This window comes from Adiantum capillus-veneris, chromosome 27 (assembly GCF_014529385.1).
Source record: "Adiantum capillus-veneris isolate H3 chromosome 27, ASM1452938v2, whole genome shotgun sequence".
NCBI classification, from domain to species: Eukaryota; Viridiplantae; Streptophyta; class Polypodiopsida; order Polypodiales; family Pteridaceae; genus Adiantum; species Adiantum capillus-veneris.
In genome coordinates this window covers 22,424,096-22,446,650 of record NC_140957.1, presented here as the reverse complement: position 1 = coordinate 22,446,650, position 22,555 = coordinate 22,424,096, and the positions used below count along the sequence as shown (strand labels likewise).

Genomic DNA, 22,555 nt, shown 5'->3' with positions numbered 1-22,555 from the left:
GGGTGACAATGCTCTTAAGCCTATTCACTAGGCTAGCAATGTCCTCCCCTTCAATCATAGTAATTTTGTAAAGCTGTCTTTTAAGACTAACTTTGCTTCTTTTGGCCCTAGCTCCAAAATTGCTTTCTAAAACATGCCAGGCATCATGTGCATGCGTACATTCGTCTATGAAATGCACATAATTGTCATGCAAGGAGGTGATGATGATTCCTAACGCTTGTTCGTCTTTGGCCAAGTTCTGTGCACTTGCTATGAGTGTAGATGCCCTAGTGTGCACTCCATCGGGTTCGGCTTGTTGCTCTAAGGAAGTGCTGATGACAGACCACAAACATTTTTTCATAAGATAGCCTCTTAATTTCGTTTGCAGGTGTGAAACCCTTCCCCGTTGAATTTTTCTATTCCCTTGTCCCCCATTTGTGCTAATAGAGGGGTTTTAGCTTAGGAGACTCTCCTAGCCAGTGTCTACCTCTTTACACGGTGCACAAGAATTTGAAAATTTATTTAAAGTTGTGCTCGGCGGGGTTCATTTTATTGCAAGTTGAGAGACAGAGAGAATGAGAGGGAAAATTTCTTTGGTAAAGCTTTACTCCCTTTTGTGAAGCTCCTCTTCACCGTCGGTGAAGCCCCTCCACAGATAGGGAAAATAACTCTTTGTGCCCCTCTACAGATAGGGAAAATAACTCTTTGTTTTTGCTTTTGATGCTCGAAATAAACCCTCCTTGAAGCTTGGTAATAGGCTTCCTTGTGAAGAGCCTCCGAAAAATAAGTTCTTAAGCTCGAGCTCAGCAGGTTTACATACACACACACACACACACACACACACACACACACACACCTATTTTTAGGAAAAAGTTTGGGCATAGAGATGAAGGGGCTCCCGAGCTCGGATTGAAGAGCTATAAGGCTCTACGGAGAGCTTGCGTCGAGTACTTCGAGATGAGGTCAATATTGTTAGGTGATTGCAAAGGTGGAGAGATTAATTGAAGGTGCAAACTAGGACACAAAAATGACTAGAGCATGCAAAAATTGGATACTAATCTTCTCCCTAATCAAGCCTATCTAGCCATGGAGGGTAGTGGCCTCTTGGGTGTGCCAAGGACATGCCCACACATAACTAGATTAGTGCTTAATTAGTGAGATGCAACTAGTTATGAAAATGTCAATGGGCCGTAACAATGAAATGCTAATCGATCTAATGGAGATGCTAATGATTAACACACTAATGCATGATGATAAATCTAGCTAGCATAACCTAAAGCTCTGATACCAAATGTTAGGAATTGGATCGTGCTAGCTGTGGTGGATGAAAGAGAAACATAGCGTCAATGTGTGAGTGTGTGTGTAAGCAAGGTTATCACTCAAGTGAATTAGGTTCCAAGATAGAATTAGCTTGGACTCATAAACACAATCTTGAGTACTGACTTAGCTTAGCACAAGCTTACCATAGACAAGCATGTAGTGCAAAATAGAGTTGTGTTTATTCATTCATGAAATGAGCTTTAAGTAGCTCTACAGCCTTGCTCCACAGCATGTGGGATAAATTTACTCTCTTCTCCTTGACTCACACTTTAGGACAAAGCTCACACTTTACAATAACGATGAGGCATACTGGCCCCACACATCAAGAGAAGTAATCACTGGGGAGGGGAGTGCTCATGAAAGAATCGCCATGTCTCTCCTGAGTCTCTACTCAAGAACAACTGATACAAGTCTCGCTCCATGTGGGCCAAGTAAGCTCGTTTCTTCCGTCGCACAAGGCGTCGGGAAGCAATCCGAGATTGTCTGTAAGTGATGACTCCTAAAAGAAGATCCCTGTGAAGTTAGGCTCTCATCTCTCTGCACTCCTCATCATACCAACTGTTCTAGGGCATGCTCCCAGAATATTACCTCCGACCCGGTTGAGTGTGTGGGTATGCCTCTGATGCTGCACCATGCAGTGTCTCAGTCAGTAAAGTGGTGCATTCCTCCACTAAGAGGCCATGACCAGCTGTGTATAGACGGCTATAGATCTCCTCTGTATAAACTGAGTCAGTCTCTGGTGTAAATGTATAACGGGTATATGACCTACCTCCTGATGTCTGGGCTGTACTATACTGAAATGAAACAGAAAATGTCAAAAGTGTACGATCCATTGCTACACCCACTGGTCTGGCTCCCACTATGAAATCCTGAATACAAGGAATAAAGCTCGGTTGTGCCATAACATAGTCCACTGTACTGGCCCCGTGTCTGTGTGGAAAGCATGTGAAACCGGTTGCTCCAGGAAATCGCTGTAAGCCATTAAGTATGGCTAACCCATGTGTAGTCGTCATGTCCGTGAGGTATCTCCCATACCAACTTATGGACCCCGTCCGATGGGGCCCAGGGGACGCAAGAACGCTAAAAATAAAGCAAGGACGTGCCGTGCTAACATGGCAGGGCTGTATAGACATTTTCGCAATTTCTGCTGGCTGTTGACGTGGCATTGGCCAGAATTTTGCGATATGCGTTGGCAGCTTTTGGGGTGCCAGCTTTTGGACCAAACGCTTTTGAGACTGAAGCTTTTCATGTTTTGAGAAAGCCCAGAGCCTATAAATATGTAACCAAGGCCTCCCTTCTCTCAGATTTGCGTGGGAGCACTGAGCAAAGAGGACCCTTTGTACTTTGCTCAATTATTAATGTAAAAATAAATACTGAAAGGGGCGCCCGACTTTGGGGCCAATACCTCCGGGCACGAAACTACGTCGGGCCTGAGGAGCATCCAGAGGTAGAAGAGACGGAAGAAATCCTTCAACCTGAGTAGCTCTCAGTATATAAGGAAAGGAAAGTGAAAGGAAAGTTAATCCGAAAATACTTGGTGAATTGTAGGAATCGCCCTACTCTTGATGCCAAGTGGATGGAGGAGGAGGACTCGGCAGATACTCCACAAGTGTTAGAGCTTTATCTTGAGGTTTTTGGTTTAGCTGCGACCACTCCAAGGGCTGAGGCCAATTCAACGGTTGAGTCTGGTGCAATGTCTACTACATAGCGAATGGATCCACGAGGATTTTGAATAGAGTCAAGCGATGAACTTGGATCAACAAATCAGCTAGGATTGTGAATAGAGCCAATCAATTCTGTCATCATAAGAAACTCCACAATACATCAACGTCTCTTGTCAACGTATCAATTAGGATTGTGAATAAGTCAATCGATTATGTCTTTTGACATTTTTTGTGGGTAGTAAGCTGGCGGTACTCTGCTTGGTGACTTCTACATATGTACATATGATAATAATGTTTGTTCGAATAAAGATGTTTTACTCTTTCAAATTGTGATGTTTGTTTTGACTACACTGTCGTTTCGTGGCACGTACATAATGTGAAGTGACAAAGTCTATCTTACTTTTTATGCTTTTTGAAGCATGGGAGCAAGGTACATAGTGTGACATGTGTGAAGGTGGTTGCTGCGGTTTGTGTCGTGTACATACCTTATCGTGGCCCAAGACATGACGGTGTTGCGTGTTTTCACACTCTAGAACATGCCTACTATAGAACATACCTAATCTGACAAAGTCTATCTTACTTTTTATGCTTTTTGAAGCATGGGAGCAAATGCTACAAGGTACATAGTGTGACATGTGTGAAGGTGGTTGCTGCGGTTTCTGTCGTGTACATACCTTATCATGGCCCTAGACATGACGGTGTTGCGTGTTTTCACACTCTAGAACATGCCTACTAGAGAACATACCTAATCTAGTTTAATAATGTATATACACACTAGTTTGGCCCACAAAGTTTGATGTGGATAAAAACTGCCAAAAGTAGTAATTAGCATGCACGGTTGTCGTGGATGTGTTGAGAGATTATGCCAAGTGGAAAACTTATGTTTGATATGAAATTTGAATTCAAAGAAGGTTTCTACGAATTTGGAGATTTTTAAAGGTTGTTTGGCTTTTATATTGCCAAAAAAGGGGGTCATTTTTGGCCGAAATGGCATTAAAATGGCTAGAAATAGCCTATTTTGAGGAGATTTGTATGAAAATTGACACATAATCAAAAGTGGTGTGTGGGGAAGCAAGGGGGACTGCTTGCTTATGGTTGAAAAACCTAGAATTCTTCCTCTTTTGTGTATTCACTTCATGGTTTCTTTATGCAAGTGTAGTATAGTCCCGCCTCTCGTCCTTCTTGTTTCTAGGCTTGTGAGGGTGTGAATTAGGGTTTTCTTTCCTCAAATTTATATATGGGTTTGAATAATAGGACGCTAAAATCTCTTCAAAATCAAAATGAAGGCGATTGAGGGAGGAAGTGTAACCGTAGAGGGTGGCACCACGTGCCAATAGGAAAGACAAAAATGGAACAAACTTTAGCACTTCAACAGAACTTGAATTTGAGAGAGAAATGGTAGGCACGGAGTAGCAGAGTTCCACTCCCAGATGCAATGGCCTCAAAACCCTTGCGCCCCTTTGGGTATTTCTTTTATATTGCTCTTAACAAAGGTACAACTGCCGAGGAGAAAGACTTTGTGAGAACTCTCCCCCAAGGATTATATTTTAAGGATCCAGCCCTAAAAGCATTAGATACAAAAGGCTAGTGTTGAAAAGCACCAGATCCAAAATTGGCGTCCCAAAGCTAATTGTGTAGTTTTGCCACATGAGCACCTTAGTAAATCGCATTGGAAATCACAGAGAGCCGTATGGCTTGCCACGTCACCAGTCCGTGATTCTTTTATTATCATCCCTCTTCAATGGGATGCCACGTCAGCACTTCTATGAACACCCCCCCCCCCCCCCCCCCCCCCCCCCCCCCCCCCCCCTTCTCTTAAAGGAAGAGTAATCAAGTGCGATTACACTCACAAAATTCAATGGGATTCTTTAGTAGACATTGCCGTCATGCACACATCTAGTTCCCAAACAGTATTCTAGAATAGTATTAAAAATCTCGATCGAAATTCCAAACAAGTGGTTCTTCTCATTGGGTCTGCATCTCCTATTCTCTCAAACGCTTGTAACTCCATCTTCCTCCATCTTGCTACTTGTTGTCTGCTAAAAACATCCAAAACATAATTTTGACACATGCTGCAGAACCCTAATTCGCTGTTGAAAAGCCTAATATTTTGAAATTTGTGGAATCATAATCCATTTGCGTCAATGCATAGGGCCCATCAAGAGGATCGATTGTCTTGTGTTGCATATCCAAATTCTTATCTGTTGAAGAGATTTTTAGGGATCTCTCTAGCACAAAAAAGTGTCAAAAAGCATGTTCTTATAGCATTCTAGGGCAAAAACGAACTCCCGTTTCTTCATCTCAAATTGCTCTTGTCGTTTCTTCTTCTTCCAACTCTATAGCTTCCCGTTGTAGGCTCATGTACAACCGGTTTGCTTGCCATGACAACAAACGACTAATGCTTTGATACCATTGTAAGCGTAGAGGGTAGCATCACGTGCCAACTGGAACAAACTTTAGCACTTCAACACAACTTGAAACTGAGGGAGAGAAGATCCACACGATAGGCACGTAGCGGCGGAGTTCCACTCCCATATGCACTGACCCCAAAACCTTGACGTCCTTATTGGTATTTCTTTTATATTACTCTTGACAAAGGTACAACTTCCGCAGAGAGACGCTTTGCGATTGCAACTGCAAATCTGCGAGAACTCTCCCCAAGTCTCATATTCAAAGGCCCTAGGCTTGAAAGCATCAGATACAAAAAGCTTGCATTGAAATGCATTAGATCCAAAAACTTAGTGCCCCAAAATCAGACTTGCTAATTGCGGCAGTTTTGCCACGTCATCGCATCTGTAAAATGCCACATCAACACTTTTGTGATAGGAAGCTCAAGTTTTACACTCAACAGATTGAAGTTATAACTATGCAATTAGAGGCGAGGCTGCAAGATTCCATGAATAAGGCTGGGGTTTTGAATGTGTTTTTGCTTATGTGTGAGTAGAGCTTTCATTGTTGAACTTAAAAGTATTTTATTTGAAGCATCTTTAGGAAAAGGGTTTGTTAACAACATAAGCACTTCTTTAGAAAGTGTTTATGACTTTCAGCACGAACTCTCACAGCTAGATGTTTTGCACTTTCCTGGCGAGACCGCAATTTTCTTGACAACACGAGGTATAATAACATGGCATGATTGTACCCTCTTGGAGCATAGCTGAGCTGACTGGAGCAGACAACAGAGATCCGTACATGGTTGTATGGACGTCTGAAAAACTTGCCGCAAATCATGGGTTGTCCATAAAGTGCTGATGTGGCATGTGGATGGCTGCTGGTGTGGCATGTTTTTTTACATGAATTACATTTAGAGCACCAATTTTGTAATAAGCATTACCTGCTTTTGGGCTATCTGTAAGCTTTGGTGTTTTACTAGCAGTGCGATATGTTCAGACAATGGATCTAAAGAGTGATTTTTGTGTCATCTTCTGCTATTTTACACCTGTAGATTGTTCTGCTTTAAGCTTATTGTTACATTTACATGCTCTGCTTATTTTTAACACTTTTGACTTTCAGAGCTCAATGTTGATGGCTGCGAACTCTGTGCGAGCTGCTGCTTGTGAAGGAGAATCCAATTATGCCTCGGGTGAAAATGAAAAGAAGCTGGTAATACTTCAATGAAACTAGGAACCAAAGCCTTCGCATGACGATAACTTGAGATTACGGTTTTACAAACAAGAACATAAAACAGTTCACATGCTCTTCAAGAAATTGCAGTGAACTTGGTGAGGATTGAACAAAAAATTCTGCACAACTAATACAATGGCTTTTATAATTCAGACAATCAGCACTCAGATTCTTCAAGAAGACTCTACCTGCAAGGAAAAAATGGAGCAGATTCATACAAAATGGGAAGAGTTACTTTCATGTAAAGCTCCCCAAGAACTTGCACAACATATCTCAGAGCAGTGTCAAGTAAGATGATGGTTGGTTGTAACTATCAAGGGACAATTTTCTTGATATGCTCCTAACAAATTTTGAGGTTAGGCGTGCAGGCTTGTGATGCCTTACTAGAATCCAAAAGATCCCTGATTAAGGCGATTCACGGAGAGCTGAAGGCAGTAGATGAAGATTATCATAGGATGTTCCGGCAGCAATCAAAAGATGTTGATATACTCGTTCTCAGCATGGGTGCACAGGTCATAAATCTTCATAACACTCATATTGAAGAGCTGTCAACTATTGAGGCTGATTTTATGGCACAGCGTAAAGATCTGATGCTGAGGTTAGCTCTAAGTGTAAATATGAAGCATCATTGTACCTTAAAACATTTGAGCACTGAGAACAGTACCTGTTTATGTGCATCCTAGAATTAAGTCAAGAACAGCAACTTGCAGAAAATAGTTAAAGCATGTTGGAAGTCTGATGTTAAATATGTACCTTATACGTTTGAGCACCGAGAACAATACCTGTTTATGTGCATCCAAAAATTAAGTCAAGAACAGAAACTTGCAGAAAATAGTTAATGCATGTTGGAAGTCTGATGTTAAGACTCTTTGTTGTCCACTTATGACTATAGTAAATTGATAAATGGAGATACTTTGGAGAATGTTGAAGTTTATGGGCACTGGATAACTGCATCACACCTATTCTTTTCTCTTGTTTATGATCAACATTCGGTAGAAAGAAGAAGAAGAGCACGACTGTGAAACTCGGCAACTCAGATGGCATCATGAACTTTAACATAATAAGCTAATCAAAAGCAACCATGTCAAGGTCTTTTAAATTGTCGATGTGAGCATTTGTGAGATAAAGCTGTTTTCTCAGAACTCTATATTTTATTGTAATATAGAAACAAAGCAGAAATAGATGCATTACTGAAGAAGGTTCGAACTACAGAGTGCTCACTTAAAGTAGACTTGACCAAACGCATAGAGGATTATACAAAGTCTTTGGAGAATATCCGGACACAAGACAATGAGGACTACAACCTGCTGAAAATCAGGCTGGAAACAGATGTTCAGATTCTGGAGCAGCATCTGGAATCCATGGCAGCAGCCTATCAGCTAAACACCGAGAAGTTGGATTACAACTATGCAGTGCTGGTTGAGAGAGACCATGATAACTATATAACTGCTGGCCAGCAAAAAAGAAAGCTCACAAAACAACGGGACACCGTATGTACTCTCAAAACCCGGCATAATGATTTTGAAAAACGCTTCCTTCTGCAGAATGCAAAGCTTGCAGGTGACTACGAGAAAGTTATAAGGCTCTTACAAGACCTTCAGAGTAAGGAACATCAGCTCGAGGCAGCACAACAAAAGCAGTATTGGGAATTTGTCCGCATGCATCATCACTCTCTTGCAGTTCTTGCTAAGAGGCTTCTTCATGTAAGACAGTGTAGTGCTTTTTTGGCCTCATTTGTACTGACATCCAATCACTTCCAAGTTGTTCCAAGCATTGTCACCGTTTTCATATATCTCAAAAAGAGGTTTAAGTAACGAAGCCGAGTAAAGAAACTATCTTGGCACACACATAAATTAAACTCTAAAATAATCCGATTTCGATTAGAGGTTCGTTTGGAGAATAAGTTCTTGTAACATTTCCATCTGAGTTTGGGCTGTGTTCTTTGCAGGCGGACAAAAAGATACATGAAGAGCAGCTTGGCTGGGTCTGGAGTCCTCCCCCTAGAGACATAGATACTTTCTTTGTGTCCTCTTGTGAGAGAAAAGGAAAAACTGAGCCTGATCAAACTCAATCCACATCCTGCCAAGCACCATGTGGCATGAAGAAAGATGATGTGCCAGCCTTGCACTTACATGAACAATTACAAAGAGGTACCCGTGATGTCTACGCTTTCCATGCTACCTGCAGCAGACGTTTACCCTTTATTATTACGTAACTCTGCTCTCATTTTGTAGAGGAAAGCTCAGGTAACGACTCTGTAAGGTCCTCTCAACATTTGTTGGCTATCGTCAAAGGTAAAGTAGATGTTCCTAGTATAAAAGAAATAGAGAAGGTCTGGCGAAGCTACAGTGACTTGGTTGCTCCCAAGGTGCTCCATGTATGGGCTTCTCTTGCTGTGGCAATGGTGAGCTACAATCAGCTGTTAAAGAATAGGTAAGCAACTCTATCAGCTAATCATTAATGGGGTTCTAGGCCATGTCTTGTGTTCTTGTTTTGGACATTAATCACAAACTAATCTTAGTGTATCGTTTGCTGTTTTAGAGCCAAGATAATGCATGAAGTCTTTTATCTTTCACAACAAAGGAAAATCTTCCAAGGAGCATTAAACCACTGCCTTTCGTCCAAAGTTAAGTCGACTCCGAGAGCAAACCTTCCCTTCAGAAACTCTATTCTTCTTGCTTCAATAGACACATGAAGTAAAATTCCAATGATTTGTCTTTTGGAAGTGAATAATCAATTCTAGTTTTTCCTTTTGTCTTAGGCAACAAAGAGACATTGATTTACCATAAATGAGCATATACCAGCAATAAACTGGCTTGTTCCTTCTGAAGAAACAAATTCTGCATTTGCAAAGTGTGTATGCTTCAAGGGAAAAGAATTACTGTGTATAAAGCTCATGTAGTGCTTGGGTGTATTTGTTTTCACTGAGACAAAAAGGCAACACGGAATTGAAAGCGCCCTTATATGTTGTTAAAATTGTAATCCTTTACAAGCAAAAGTAATTATTTGGTCGACTGAATAGAAAACAGAAACCTTTATTCTTTAAGTAATGTCTTCCTTCACAAAGCTCTCATAATTTTGTTCATGCTTAGTAAGTAAACAATGTTATCAAGGCACGTGTTGTAACTTGTAGCCTAGCCACAATTGCTAGCAGATGAGCTTGATCAGGAGTCTCCAGCAGGGAATGCAGCATTCAGTCAGGATCTGTGGCGTCTTCCCCGCTGTAAATGTTGTCGGCAGAAAGCCAGCACTCTCTTGCCAATGCTTTTTTCTGCAACTTAAAGACAAATGATCCATTCACATGACGGAGGTGCCACAGTTCCCTCTGCCTACTGGCAAGTAGCTAGGGGTAAGGCCTAGTGGACGGCTGTCTTTTTTGTAGGTTCACCCCCTTCCCCTCTCATTCTTGCATCTTCTTTGTGACGTTGTAGCGTAGCTAAGGCCGGACTCATAATGCTTTCAGTTGAGCTACCTTGAGGAGGTTCAAGCACATGGATTTCATGTCTATTGATGCTTTGTGGATTTCTGCGAAGCTTTTGACAGAGTACCTAGAGAGATTGATTTGGGTGTTCTGTACATGGGGTATCTTGGCACTTCATGAGACGGTGATACGTACAGGGCATGCACCAAAAACCAAAAGGGCTATTTGAGATAGGTCACTCCACTGTTGGAATGAAGCAGGGATGTCTACTCTCCCCTCTCTCATGGGTCTCTGCAGTATGGCCTCAATGTCCTCCATGGTGAGCTCTTGGGGCGTGGGCATGCTCGATGTCGCTCAATGATGCTCTGTAGCCTCCGATGAAGACCTTGTCTATGATTTGAAGATCCCCGCATCCTCGGGCGTCGTGAGCAGTCGAGCTGGATGGCTCGATCAAGGACGCCCCAATGAGAGTGTGACTAGGTAGCCTATGGTGGGCCATCCCGAGTAGTCCCTTTGTCAAAAGTAGTGACCTGCCTCTGCATGGATCCTCTTTGTGTAGGTCCTCTGCTCCTAAGGGTAGTTTCTCTGAGTCTACGGATCTATAGCTCAAGGTACCCTCGTTCATTTTTATTTTTATGTAACCCAGACATTGGAGTAGAGTAAAATAATTGCCCCCAAAACCTTAAAAAATTAGAGCATAATTGGTCTTTTTTTAAACCAAGATGCACACACACATGCACAAAAACACCTATAGATTAGAAAATTTACACTATTTCAAGATAGATTGTGAAACCAACCTAAGAATTGTCAAGAATGCCCAAAACAGATAGGAGTGTACATAAAAATATACCATTCATAACTCCAAACATTTTCTTTCTAAATTTATATTAATGAGTTTTTTTCATGAATTGGGAGGATAAATGCAAATCTTAACCATCAAAATAATGATTACTAACCAGCTTGCATCCAAAACTCAGTAAACTTGGTTTAATTAGCCCAAACTTGATCTAAATTAGCTCAACATTGGTGCAATTAACACCAATGTAGGATTGTAAAACTTCTATTGTAGGCATAGATCATGTGGTCTGTCTTTTTTATTATTACTCTCTCTCTCTCTCTCTCTCTCTCTCTCTCTCTCTCTATACTATAGAGGTAACTTATAGATAAACACATACACTCTTACGAAGACCATTAGTTGTATACATTTATGTGCCTTTCTCACTAGAATTGCCCTTTTGTCCTCACAAGTTTAGAATAAAATGAAGCATATTTTTTAGAAATATGTATCATCTATACTATGCCACATACACACGTATGCTCATTATGAAATGATACACCTTACTAGAGATAGTGGGAACCCATCCCTAGAGATAGTCTTCACAAAAGCGGCTTCTACGAATTAGTTAGTGAAGGTACCAATAGCCATCAATAGTTTACTAGTTTGCAATTGTACATTCAGTCAAAATCTAGTATGGGCACCTCTATAAATAGGACCCATTACTTTCATTTTGGGTTGTGTCGATTGGTTTATCAGTCTTTTGTAGAGCTTGGTTGTATCATTCATGAGTCATTACAACACTTGTACCATCTTGTAACTGAGCACCAAGTGTAGTATCATTTGTACTTCCAAAGTTGACCATTCATAAATCTAAATATCTAAGTTCGAATTATCTCACTTCATGTCATTTGAATTCATTCTTTCAGTTCAGTTCAGTTATTTGTATAAATTTTTCGTATGGTCTCTTGAAGTTTGATTCTATTCATATCATCTGATCTAATATCCAATATATGATTCTAGAATTCTAAACTTGGGATAGCTATCCAACTTATTCCATTTTGGCGATCATGGTGCTGAGCTAAAGCTTTTGACAGGAACCAATCTCTTACTTGAAATTCAAAGTCAATTAGCTATTTGCAATATCCTCAAGTCTTCCCCAGTGCAAGAAAGGAGAGCTACTACAGTGTTTGTTGAATACTAGGACCACATCAACACATTCGATGAGGAATTGGAGCAACGTTCTCAAAGAAAACCACGCTCTCTGAATAGGGAACTAATGCCAATCCAGGGAGAAGAGGGGGTAAGGAGCATCGAGCTACTGAGCATTCAATGCACTCGAGAAGATGCCATTTCGAGAGAACTAAGAGACGTTCTCATTCACATGGGTCTCGACATTTAGATGGGAGAGGCAAAGTGAAGGTTCACAAAGATGTCAATGATTGCAACAAGCATAGTAAACGAGCACGAGATGGACCACACAAAAGCACTTCAAGGGAATGAGCTTGATATGGTTACATAAATTGATGATAACTACAATGATAGATAAGAGGTAGACACAGATCACTATAGTAAGCACAAACATTGGGACAGGACACCAAATCACAAGCATAAGTCCAAACATAGAAACCTTTGAGTACTATGATGATTTGAAGGACATTGATGAGGATGAATGGGCAACGTACTTTTCACAAACTCTGAAGGATGCAACAAGGAAGTGATACTACCGTTACCCATGTGTAAGCTCCAAACTTACAGTATGTTGAAGGAGGCATTCTTGCTGAAGTATAGTGAAAACTGGGAGGATGAGGACATCCTTTGCGAATTGGATAAAATCAAATAGGGTAAGCTGTCTGTCAGGAGTTATGTGGAGAAGACAAAGGAATTGACCAGGCCACTGAATGGACCACCATCATAAAAACGCATGTGTGTGGTTTTTGAGTGGGTTCAAAAGCAAGAAATTTAGAGAACAAGAAGTGCCACCACCAACTCAAAAGTTTCACGATTTGGTGCAAATAGCTTTGAAGTTCGATTAACATGCAGGAAGAAAGAGAAGGGAAGCAAAGGAATCGAGAGTTCTAGTTCTAGTGAATAATCTATTGAAGGATTCAGTACTAGCTCCAGCTCTTCAAAAGTGATTTGGAGGATACGCCCAAGAGTAGGAAGAACAGAGCATGAACAAAAAAGATTGAGGTTCTATCTAAGCAGATATCTAAGATATCCAAGAACCAAACTTCAGTAGGAAAAGTAGAGATTTGGTGCACAAAATGCAAGTCAAAAGAGCATAGGTATGAAGAAAGCTACCATCGCACTTATTTTAAATCCTTTGGGTACCTAACAATTGCAAAATTAGAATGCATCATTTCAAGTAAGGAGAAGATGTTTCTACGATATTCCTAACGAATCGAGAATGAGCTAAGCAAAGAAGGGATAGAGTGAACATGGACAATGGAGCCAGTGCCAACAATATATCTAGAAGATGATGCTATCAGAATTTTTTTTGGTAGGGGTAGAGATGGAGCCGATTTTACCATTCGTAACATAAGAGGCTATGGGTGAAAGCATGTTAACCTGTCGCGCTTTTTGTGCTAGTTAGCAGTTTAAAGTTAGCACATCTTCGAAAAGTTGGGCGTCCTACAATTTTTTTACAAATAATATCAAAATTTGTCGGAGGTTGTACATTTGGATTCCTTGTTTCAAGTGCTTTCTATTGATATATCATATGCCATAGATCTTGGAGATGTAGCTCAAGTTATTGTACTAGTTAGCATATGTCAAAATTGTGCTAGTTAGCATTGTTCAGGACATGAAAAAGCATGACAGGTTAACATGCTTTCACCCCTATACCTGTGAAAAATACGAGGAATTTGTAGCATAATGTCCAAATAATGTGAAAGCTAAGTGGTCGAAGGTAAGGTGTCAGAGCTAGTTCGAGTGCAAGTGATCACTAGGAGTGCTAGAGTTGTCATCCAAGAGTTACCAGATGAGCCATCTAGTCAAATGAAGCAAAGGAGAAACAAAGAGCTATTTGGAGGTTGTGAGGATTAGTGGTGCTAATCCTAGAATTAGAAAATAAAACTTCATACTTAAGATTAAACTAAGACTAAAGAGACAATAACACTTGTTGAATTGATTTGATGGATTGAATGAATGATGGAAACTGAGTACAATAGGTGCCTTATATAGGAGGCAAAGAGACACATATCAAGAGGCATGTCAATGGCTGATGAAGAGACATGACTCTAGACTAAGAGCTACATCCTTTGACCAATAGTTGTGACCAATCATTGTAGACATGACCATCTGTTGTAAGGGCGCAACCATTCGATGAAAATGTGTAGTTGTTTGGCTAAGAGATGCACCCTTTCGAGAACAGGGGTCTCCATTCTGGTCCATATTTGTATGTGCAACATGATTAAGTGCAAGAAGGTAACATATGGATGGAGTGTATGTCACAATTGTGACATTGCCTCCCATTTAAAATGATAGAGCCCCAGTTAAAGAAAAGACTTGTGATGTTGATAGAAATTTGTAGAAGAGTTGAATCTCCAAAAATCTTTAGTCTTTGAGTTATTAGAACCTTCGTCTTGAACTTTTGCTTCTTAAAAATGTTTTTTTCTTTGAATGCTAAATCCTATTTCATTGCACCATTCAAAGACTTTTTAAAGGAATGTGGTTTAGTTAGGCTGGCACAACAAGAGAGTGATCTTCAAAATGTTTCTATTGATATAAGGCATCTCGTTGAAAATCTTTCAATAATTGCGAAACATTTGGCACATAGGAAGTCTTCTTAAAGTATTCTTTGAAGGGGGTAACTTCAACTTTACTTATCATCGAAGAGGATTTTTGATTGAGACTACTGGGATTATCTTCCAATAACGAATCCCAAAATTCTTCAGAATCATCTTAAAAAATTGTTACATCTTGCAATTGGCATATCATTGTCCATCAAAGAATAAAAAAAAGCATAATCATCTTTTGACCGAGAATCTACAACCATATCTTTATCTTTATTTAAAAACAAAGTATCATTTGACAAAACTTCCTGTTTGAAATCATTTTTGTCTTTAACAATTGATTTGAGGAGAAGTTAATGAATCCAAAATTTCATCAATAATAATTTCTTTATTTGCATCAAAAATTATATCTGTTTTACAATCCACTGTATCATGATGTTTGACTTGTACATGTGAGGCTTGAATCATTCGCTCCATATGATAAAATTAGTTAACGTCCATCTTTGAACACATTGATAATATGTCATCAAAAGCTAATAGCTGGATCATATTGAAACAACCAATGTTGACTAAGAATTATGTCGTAATAAGATAAAGGCATGACCTTGAAATCCAGTTGATTTGCATAATTTTGAAAATTGAACTGCAAGTGTTGAACTGTCTTATCACAAGTTAAAAATGATCCATCTATTAACTCCACTTCATAAAATTAAGATGTCTTTTGAGTTGGCAAGCCAAGCTGTGAAACTATTTGAGTGATGACAAAATTATTGGAACAACCAATGTCTATCAAAACATTGATAGAGTGACCATTGGGACTTCCAAGAAGGATCAAAACTAACTTTGAGAGAGGCTTCAAAATTGGAGAAACACATTGAGCATGCTTCATAAGGATAGTCGTATCCATCGAGACATTAATTGTATTGACTAGAGATTTTCCTTTATCCTTAGCAAAAGCAATTCGCTCAAAATTGGATGATGTTTTTGTGTTGAAATTTCTTCTCAAATTAGATGGATTTGGTTTCTTGGGACACTCATACCATCTATGGTCACCTCCATTTATTGTACATAATCCATCCTTCAAATCGAGGAAAGAGATTGAGACAGAGATGTATGAACTTTTGAACTCTCATGAATAGTGTATGTATGAAAAAATAAGGAAGGATGTGCAAAAAGAGATGCTTAGTGAGGCTAAAGCGGAGACGTATACATGACTTAAAGGAGAATTGCAAGGCATTGTCTGGGCAAAGGTGAATGCAATGGAAGGTGTGTTGCAAAAAAGATTAGACAATCCACTGACTACTTTTGAATCTTGGAAAGAGAAAGTATAAAATTGCATAAATGAAAATGACTCCTTGAATGAGGATCTCAAGATGAATGTAATGGAAGGCGTGCTTCAAAAAAGATTAGATGATCCACTTACTACTTTTGAATCTTGGAAAGAAAAATTAGAAGAATGCATAAGTGAAAAGGATTCCTTGATTGAGGATCTCAAGGTGAATGTAATGGAAGGCATGTTGCAAAAAACATTAGATGATACACTTTCTACTTTTGAATCCTAGAAAGCAAAAGTAGAAAAAATGCTTGAGTGAAAAGGATACCTTGATTGATGACCTCAAGGACTAGCTCAAAGCATGTTAGAGGCTGGATGAAAATGAGGTATCATCAAATGGTAGAGCAGACCTGCACTTCCAAGAAGAGGTGAAAGAGCTAAAATGTCATGTAGAGAATGGATTGAGTGCATGGACCGATGTAGTTAAACAATATGAGGAGAACACAACATGCATAGAAGTGACAAAAGAGCAATAGGCAGCTCCAACATCTTCTCCTCCTATTTTCATAAAGGATACATTAGAGGAAGACAATCAGAGAAAAGTGTGAGTTTTTTATGTATGAGTGTTTGGATGGAAAGAGAACAAGAGTCTAAAAGAGGATCCTTTGGATTTATGCATGAAAATGGGAGCAAACAAAAAGACATTGGCTGACATGGATTTTAGGAAAGGATGTATAAAAAATGGAGAGTAGAAAAGGATGTATCAAAAGAGGCCACTAATCTTGAAGTTTGTTGATCTCGAGACAAATAAAGATTTTCTTTTGCATCGACGTGCCTTCAAGGAAATAGTTTTGGAAGAGGATCTCACTCATGCTCAAATTTCACATAGAAAAGAGTGTATGCCATGTGTGATTGATATGTAATTTTCTATACAAAAACTCATCAATATAGGAAAAACACCTTTGTGATATAGATGGGAATCAATGGCCACAAAAAGCCTCATGGGGATACTTATAGATGATCAAGAGGAATTGTTGTATTATACAGAGAGGAGTTACATCCTATCATACAAGTGTTCACGAGAGATGAAGAGGCTCCTTATACGTGGATTATAGACAAAATATTTTTCATTTTTACATTGCTATATGCTATTTTGCACCTTCGAACACTATCTATGCTTGTCCAAATGTTGTGGACTTTAATGCAAGGACATGTTTGTGTGAAGCTTCCTTTCTTAATACATTTGTAGAAGGTTTTTGTGAGTATGATTAAGTGGATCTTGGGATCAAGAGAGTCTTAAAGGATAAAAGTAAATGCACATTATATGGTAAGTGTCTTATAGAGATGGGAGCTATACACGGACTAGCCATAATCAATGGCATCATGAAGTGGCCATTTTCAAAAGAGCTCACGTGCTATACACATTGTAATGTTCCTATGATGGACCATTTACTTGCACTGCTTGCACTCATCCCATGTATTCATGAGCTATCAGTTTCACCTAGAAGTATCGAGACTACTATAGATCATGCATATTTATCTTTCACATTAAGATTGTTGGTATTTTATACAGCTTATGGGTAGCCAACAAAATCACTAATGTATCCTATATATCGTTTTACTAAGAAGACACAAAATTAATATACTTTGGAGATCTTTATATGACTATCAATGGTGGATCCCCATGTACCTTTGATATAGCTTAAAGAGTAGCTTGCGAATGCTTTCCATGAAATTGAAAAAATTGATTTTCCCCACCTTGGCGATGTTGAGAGAGACATTAAGGACATTAAACCTTAGAATAGTTTGTATGAAAATGAGTGTGAAAAGATGAGGGCTAGACTACAAAGAGAGGTAGTAGCAGGTGGTACGACACATCGACAACCAAAGATTATCTTTCAACATCTCGTGAGGCAAAAGAAGAGATGCTTTGTGTCCTACTTGAGTAGGATTTATTTGAGATTTTCTTGAGCCAGGAATCTAGAGAAGCATGGAGAATCTTTTAGGAGCATTGAGCACCCCCACCCACTACTTCTACACATACTTGGGGATAGTATGCAAATAATTATATACAATGCCAAATCAGCCTTCCCTAGCATTTCCAGTAGGGGGCCGTCCTCAGACTTGCACATTCTTCACTAAGAGTATGATACATGATGCCATTGATAGACTTCATACACGTAGAGAATATGATCATGATGGATTGATTGCTGAAAACATGTACGTCATGTGCAAGGTTCATTGGCATGCTTATTGGCCCACATGTTTAATAGTGATGTTTGTGAATGCTTTCGTAAAATTGGAGCACCAACATCATTGTGCCAGTATTCAAAGTTGGGGATCCTATGTTGCATAGTAATTATAATGCCATCATGCTATATCACACATTGGAAAAGCTTTATGGCTTTATGCTTGAGAACAGGCTTAGTCGTTGGGCAAAGAGAGAGGGTGTAAGAGCACGTGGGTAGTATTAGAAGAAGAATCTCTACTCTTGATCACATATTTACTATTCAAGCTATCATTGAGGAGGGTCACACACATGAGCAACATGTTTACTCTTACATTGTTGATTTTTGGAAAGCGCTTGATTTAGTGCCTAGAGCAAGATTGATGTGAAAACTGTATGATATGGGGGTTCCAATTGCAATTACAAGGGGTATCCTTCTACTTTATGAAATAGTCACATGTAGAATGTACATATCAAAGGGCCTTTCAGAGATTGTTGATTCCACCAATGGAGTGAAATATGGATGTCCAGTCTGTCCTTCTCTGTTTGGTATGTCCATTGAAGGGTTCCATACTATATTGATAGAGATAGAGATAGCAATGCATAGCTATTAGGCACATGGATACCTTTGTTTTCTTTATGTGGATCACTTTGTACCCATTGCTAAATCTTCAGAAGGATCGCACAACCAATTGGATACACTGCAAAGATATGTACATAACAAGGATTTTTATGTGAACCTTAGCACTTGTCAATGGGTGAGGGCAGTAGCACAATGTTTTTTAATGGATAGGAGGTGGTAGAGGTTACACAAAACTACACTTACCTTGGAGTTGTATTTAGAGAACCCTCTTTCTCTATGACAGAGGCATTAGCATGTAGACTTATACAAGGGCATACATGCCTTGCACGCTTGGAGAAAATGTGCTCCTTGGTACAATTTCAAGATTTGCGAACTAAGTTGTGGCTGTTGTTACTGTAGTGACATCCACATTATTGTATGGGGTGCAAATTTGGGGACCTGGTCTTAATCATCGCATGAAGTACAAAGGAATGTATGATGGGTGGAGAGCAATGGAGAAATCTCTCGTCACTATGATCTCCAAGTTGATCCATTGCAAGACCGCAATACCACTTGAGATTGTTAGAGCAGATTTGGCAACTACCCACTTGTGATTTAGTCACTTACTATAATAGAATTTCAAATATACATGTCTTGTGGGATCTCCCATGTCATTGTTATGCTAGACTATGGGGGGAGACTCTAGATGTTGCTATGCACAGATGTCAGCTTGGTTTCAACTACATGGCTTCACAATGGATAAATTGCCACCCTTTAGTACTCCTTGGATGCACCATCACTTACGTTGACTTGCTCAGAGATTTACACAATAGTAAGAAAGGATATTACATAGATTGATGCAGAGAGGACATGGTTGAGGCCCCCTCTCATGAGTTAGGAAACAAAAGGGCTTTTTATAGAGAGAATTTTCTTAATACTATTGAAGATGGATTCATTCTACCACCGATATACAGGGATTCACATTTCTCACATGGCCTTTGATGTGCGATAGGGTAGCTTCATGCCTCCTCGCATCAATTGCAGAGAGAGACATGGGGATATATTTCAACACTTTCCGAGGAGAGGACATGTGAATTTTGTGACTTAGAGCTAGAGACCGCGTAGCACTATTTATGTCAACGCCTAGTGTATTATGAGAATCATGGATGATTTCAATGTGTCTTTAGATGTGGCTTTAGACCTCTGTCTAGGGTGATGGATTATATGTTGATTAGAGATTCCTTGGGATTTCCTTGTTGGAGACTCAAAGAGAAAGATGGTCTCCACTATACATGACAACATGCTCTAGGTGAGGGCCCACCCAGAGGTCAGTGAAAAATTTATTCTAAGGCACTCCACGGGTGGTGTCATAATAACTAATATCTAATTCTCCTAAATGATTTTCTCATGTTAAACTGATCGTTTAATATGGGGAAGTGCCAGGGGAGAAAAAGCTAGAATGTTGGTTAAGCTGGCAGATCGGCCACAATAGGGATCCAAAGGGGGGGCCATCTGTAGAGCAATGTGCAACAATGGGCTTTAAAGACCCTAAGGTTCAGCCCATTAAGACTTCCAAAATGCTAAGGTTCCAAATATCAAAGGTTGTGTCCAATGGTCAAGCTTAGAAAAATTGGATGCTTTGTGTGTGTACCAAAAAGTCTTCATGATTACTACATAAGAGGGGGCGAGCCCTGTAAGTAGGAGATGAGAGAGAAACACACACACACACACACACACACACACACACACACACACACACACACACACACACACACACACACACACACACACACACACACTCACAAGCTTCCTTTACACAAAGGGAATGAGGGACACATGTCAGCTCCCTAGCCCAGATGCACACAAGGTGCACTCAAATCCTATTGAATGGCCATGGAGGTGGACCAATGAGAATTAGGCTATAGTAAATCTAGTTTAATTAATTTAAAAACACTTAATAAAATAACCAATAAGAATTAAGCTCTCTAGAAGACTATTGGACAGTCTCCCAAGGGGTCCAATGAGCATTCAGCAGCCTAATGGCTTGTCTGATTCCTATTGGCCAGGAGACAAAGGGATCCAATGAGAGTTTAGTTGCATTAATTAATTACCTAAATCTTGCATAAAAGGGGAAAGGAGGACACATGTCAGAAGGCTACCACTTATGCTTTTTAAAGCCTATTGGCTAAGCCTGGAAAGGTCCAATGAGGTGCCAGCAAGAGGATTTAGCAAGAGAGGTCGACCAAGAGAGAGAGGGGCTGATGTTTTCAAAGGAATTATTCCACACACACTCACACTAGCTCATGTGTGAAGCAAGAATACTCTCTCTCTCTCTCTCTCCTTCTCAAGCTATAATGGAAAGCTTATCACCTACTCCAAGCTTGTGAGAAGGGAGGCCTACACCAAAAAATCTTGGCTTTGTGATGAAAATCCAACCAAAAGCCAAGCTTCAATGCATGCTCATCTCCTCTACCATGCTAATTACTAAGCTAAGCTATGCTATGATAATATGAGTGATTATGTGAGGAGATGTACTTCTTTCACGTAAGACAACTCCTTCTTCCTCTCAATCTACTCTCATACCCCGCTATCTCTCACCATCTTCGAAGGTGTGTGAGGTCTTGGGTCTGAGATCGTGAGGGAATTGATGTTGTGTTTAAAGTGTTTGCTAGTGCTTGAAGCTTCCATCTTCATTGCACTAGCTAGTTATTGAAGGAACATGAAGAATTGTATTGTAAAATGTCTCCCTTGATGGGGGAAACCTATAATACAAAGCCTTTTGGAGGGGGGACCGCCGGCTCCATGTAAATCCGATCCTCAACTATTGTCAATAGCTTAATTTCTCTATTTTTTGAAGTATTGTTCATGCGTATCGAACTAGGTGTTATGATTTTTGTTGCTCTCTCCACCCAAGCACTCTTGGTATTCTCATTAGGAATCTATTCTAATGAAATGCTCACTATGTTCATGCTATTTTTTGCTACACGCAAGTTACTAGGCCATTAAATGCTACATTGGTATCAGAGCACAAGGTTTCTCTTTTCTTGCTCAAGAAGGGAGATCCTCAAGCTAGCTATAAATGGTTGGTATTATTAATTGCAATTGAGTAAGTAGAATAGGAAATTTTCAGCCTTGCAGTGCGCCTTCCTTCATGCAGATAATGGGGCATCACCATCGAGAGCTACGGTCTTAATAGTCGAGTCCTACGCGGCTTGCCTACGGCTTAACCACTATTGAGCTATTAGAAGCTTGATAGGAACCGGTACTATTTTGGTGTTGAAAAATCCTCCCTTCTATTCCTTGCAATTAATGGTATTCGAGCTACGGGTTCAGTAGCTTGAGTGCTTTTCTAAAGGGGTAAAGAGGAGTAGCAATTAGGTCTTGAAGTGCCAAAGTACACCTAGAAAAGTTTACACCTAAAGGTTGTTAGAATGGCTGCCAATAGTAAAGAGAGTGAAATTAATGTTGATAGCTTTGATTTTGCTAATGAGCAGGCTACTAATGATGCCCCTATGCTTGTGAACTACCTTGTTTCCAAGCTTCAACAAGCCATGGGTAATCCATCCCTCCAAAGTCGGAAGCTTCGTGCTCATGGGATTCTCCAAACTCCCCACCATGATGAGAGAGTACCTAGGAAGCCTCCTTGTGAGACTTCCAAAAGTCCTCTCTCCGATTCGGGAAGAAGAAGAGGATCCATATGAAGGGCTCAAAAATTTTCTTCTCTTCATCACTTGTTAATATGTTAGCAAGGAAACATCAAGGGTCACGACACTGAAGATATGTGGATGCTTATGACATGGTTCTCTAACTTCTAAGTATGACATGTGAAACTTTGTATGATATTACAATTTATTCAAAGCTTCTTTTAGTGTTCCATCTTCAATCTCAGCTATGCACCCGGCTTGGGAATCGTTTTACTCTATCTCAACGGGCTTTTGTAGGTGCTTGATAGTTGCAAGTGGGAGTGTCCAAAGTA

General features: G+C 39.9%; 1 protein-coding gene across 2 annotated transcripts in view; it reads left to right on the top strand.

Moving 5' to 3' along the window:
* The window catches only part of LOC147421628 (dynein regulatory complex protein 1-like), a 49,708-nt gene extending 40,072 nt beyond the window's left edge, over nucleotides 1–9,636 (top strand). The window contains exons 5-12 of one of the 2 annotated variants that reach the window (XM_086502667.1): nucleotides 6,474–6,563; nucleotides 6,738–6,872; nucleotides 6,953–7,182; nucleotides 7,750–8,287; nucleotides 8,533–8,734; nucleotides 8,819–9,017; nucleotides 9,126–9,210; nucleotides 9,346–9,636. In XM_086502667.1, the coding sequence (XP_086358793.1) occupies nucleotides 6,474–6,563; nucleotides 6,738–6,872; nucleotides 6,953–7,182; nucleotides 7,750–8,287; nucleotides 8,533–8,734; nucleotides 8,819–9,017; nucleotides 9,126–9,210; nucleotides 9,346–9,363 (1,497 nt within the window). In that variant the 3' untranslated portion in view covers nucleotides 9,364–9,636. Of the gene's footprint in view, nucleotides 1–6,473; nucleotides 6,564–6,737; nucleotides 6,873–6,952; nucleotides 7,183–7,749; nucleotides 8,288–8,532; nucleotides 8,735–8,818; nucleotides 9,018–9,125 lie in introns of both variants that reach the window. The other variant, XM_086502666.1, reaches the window with a different exon arrangement.
* Nucleotides 9,637–22,555: the final 12,919 nt, after the last annotated feature.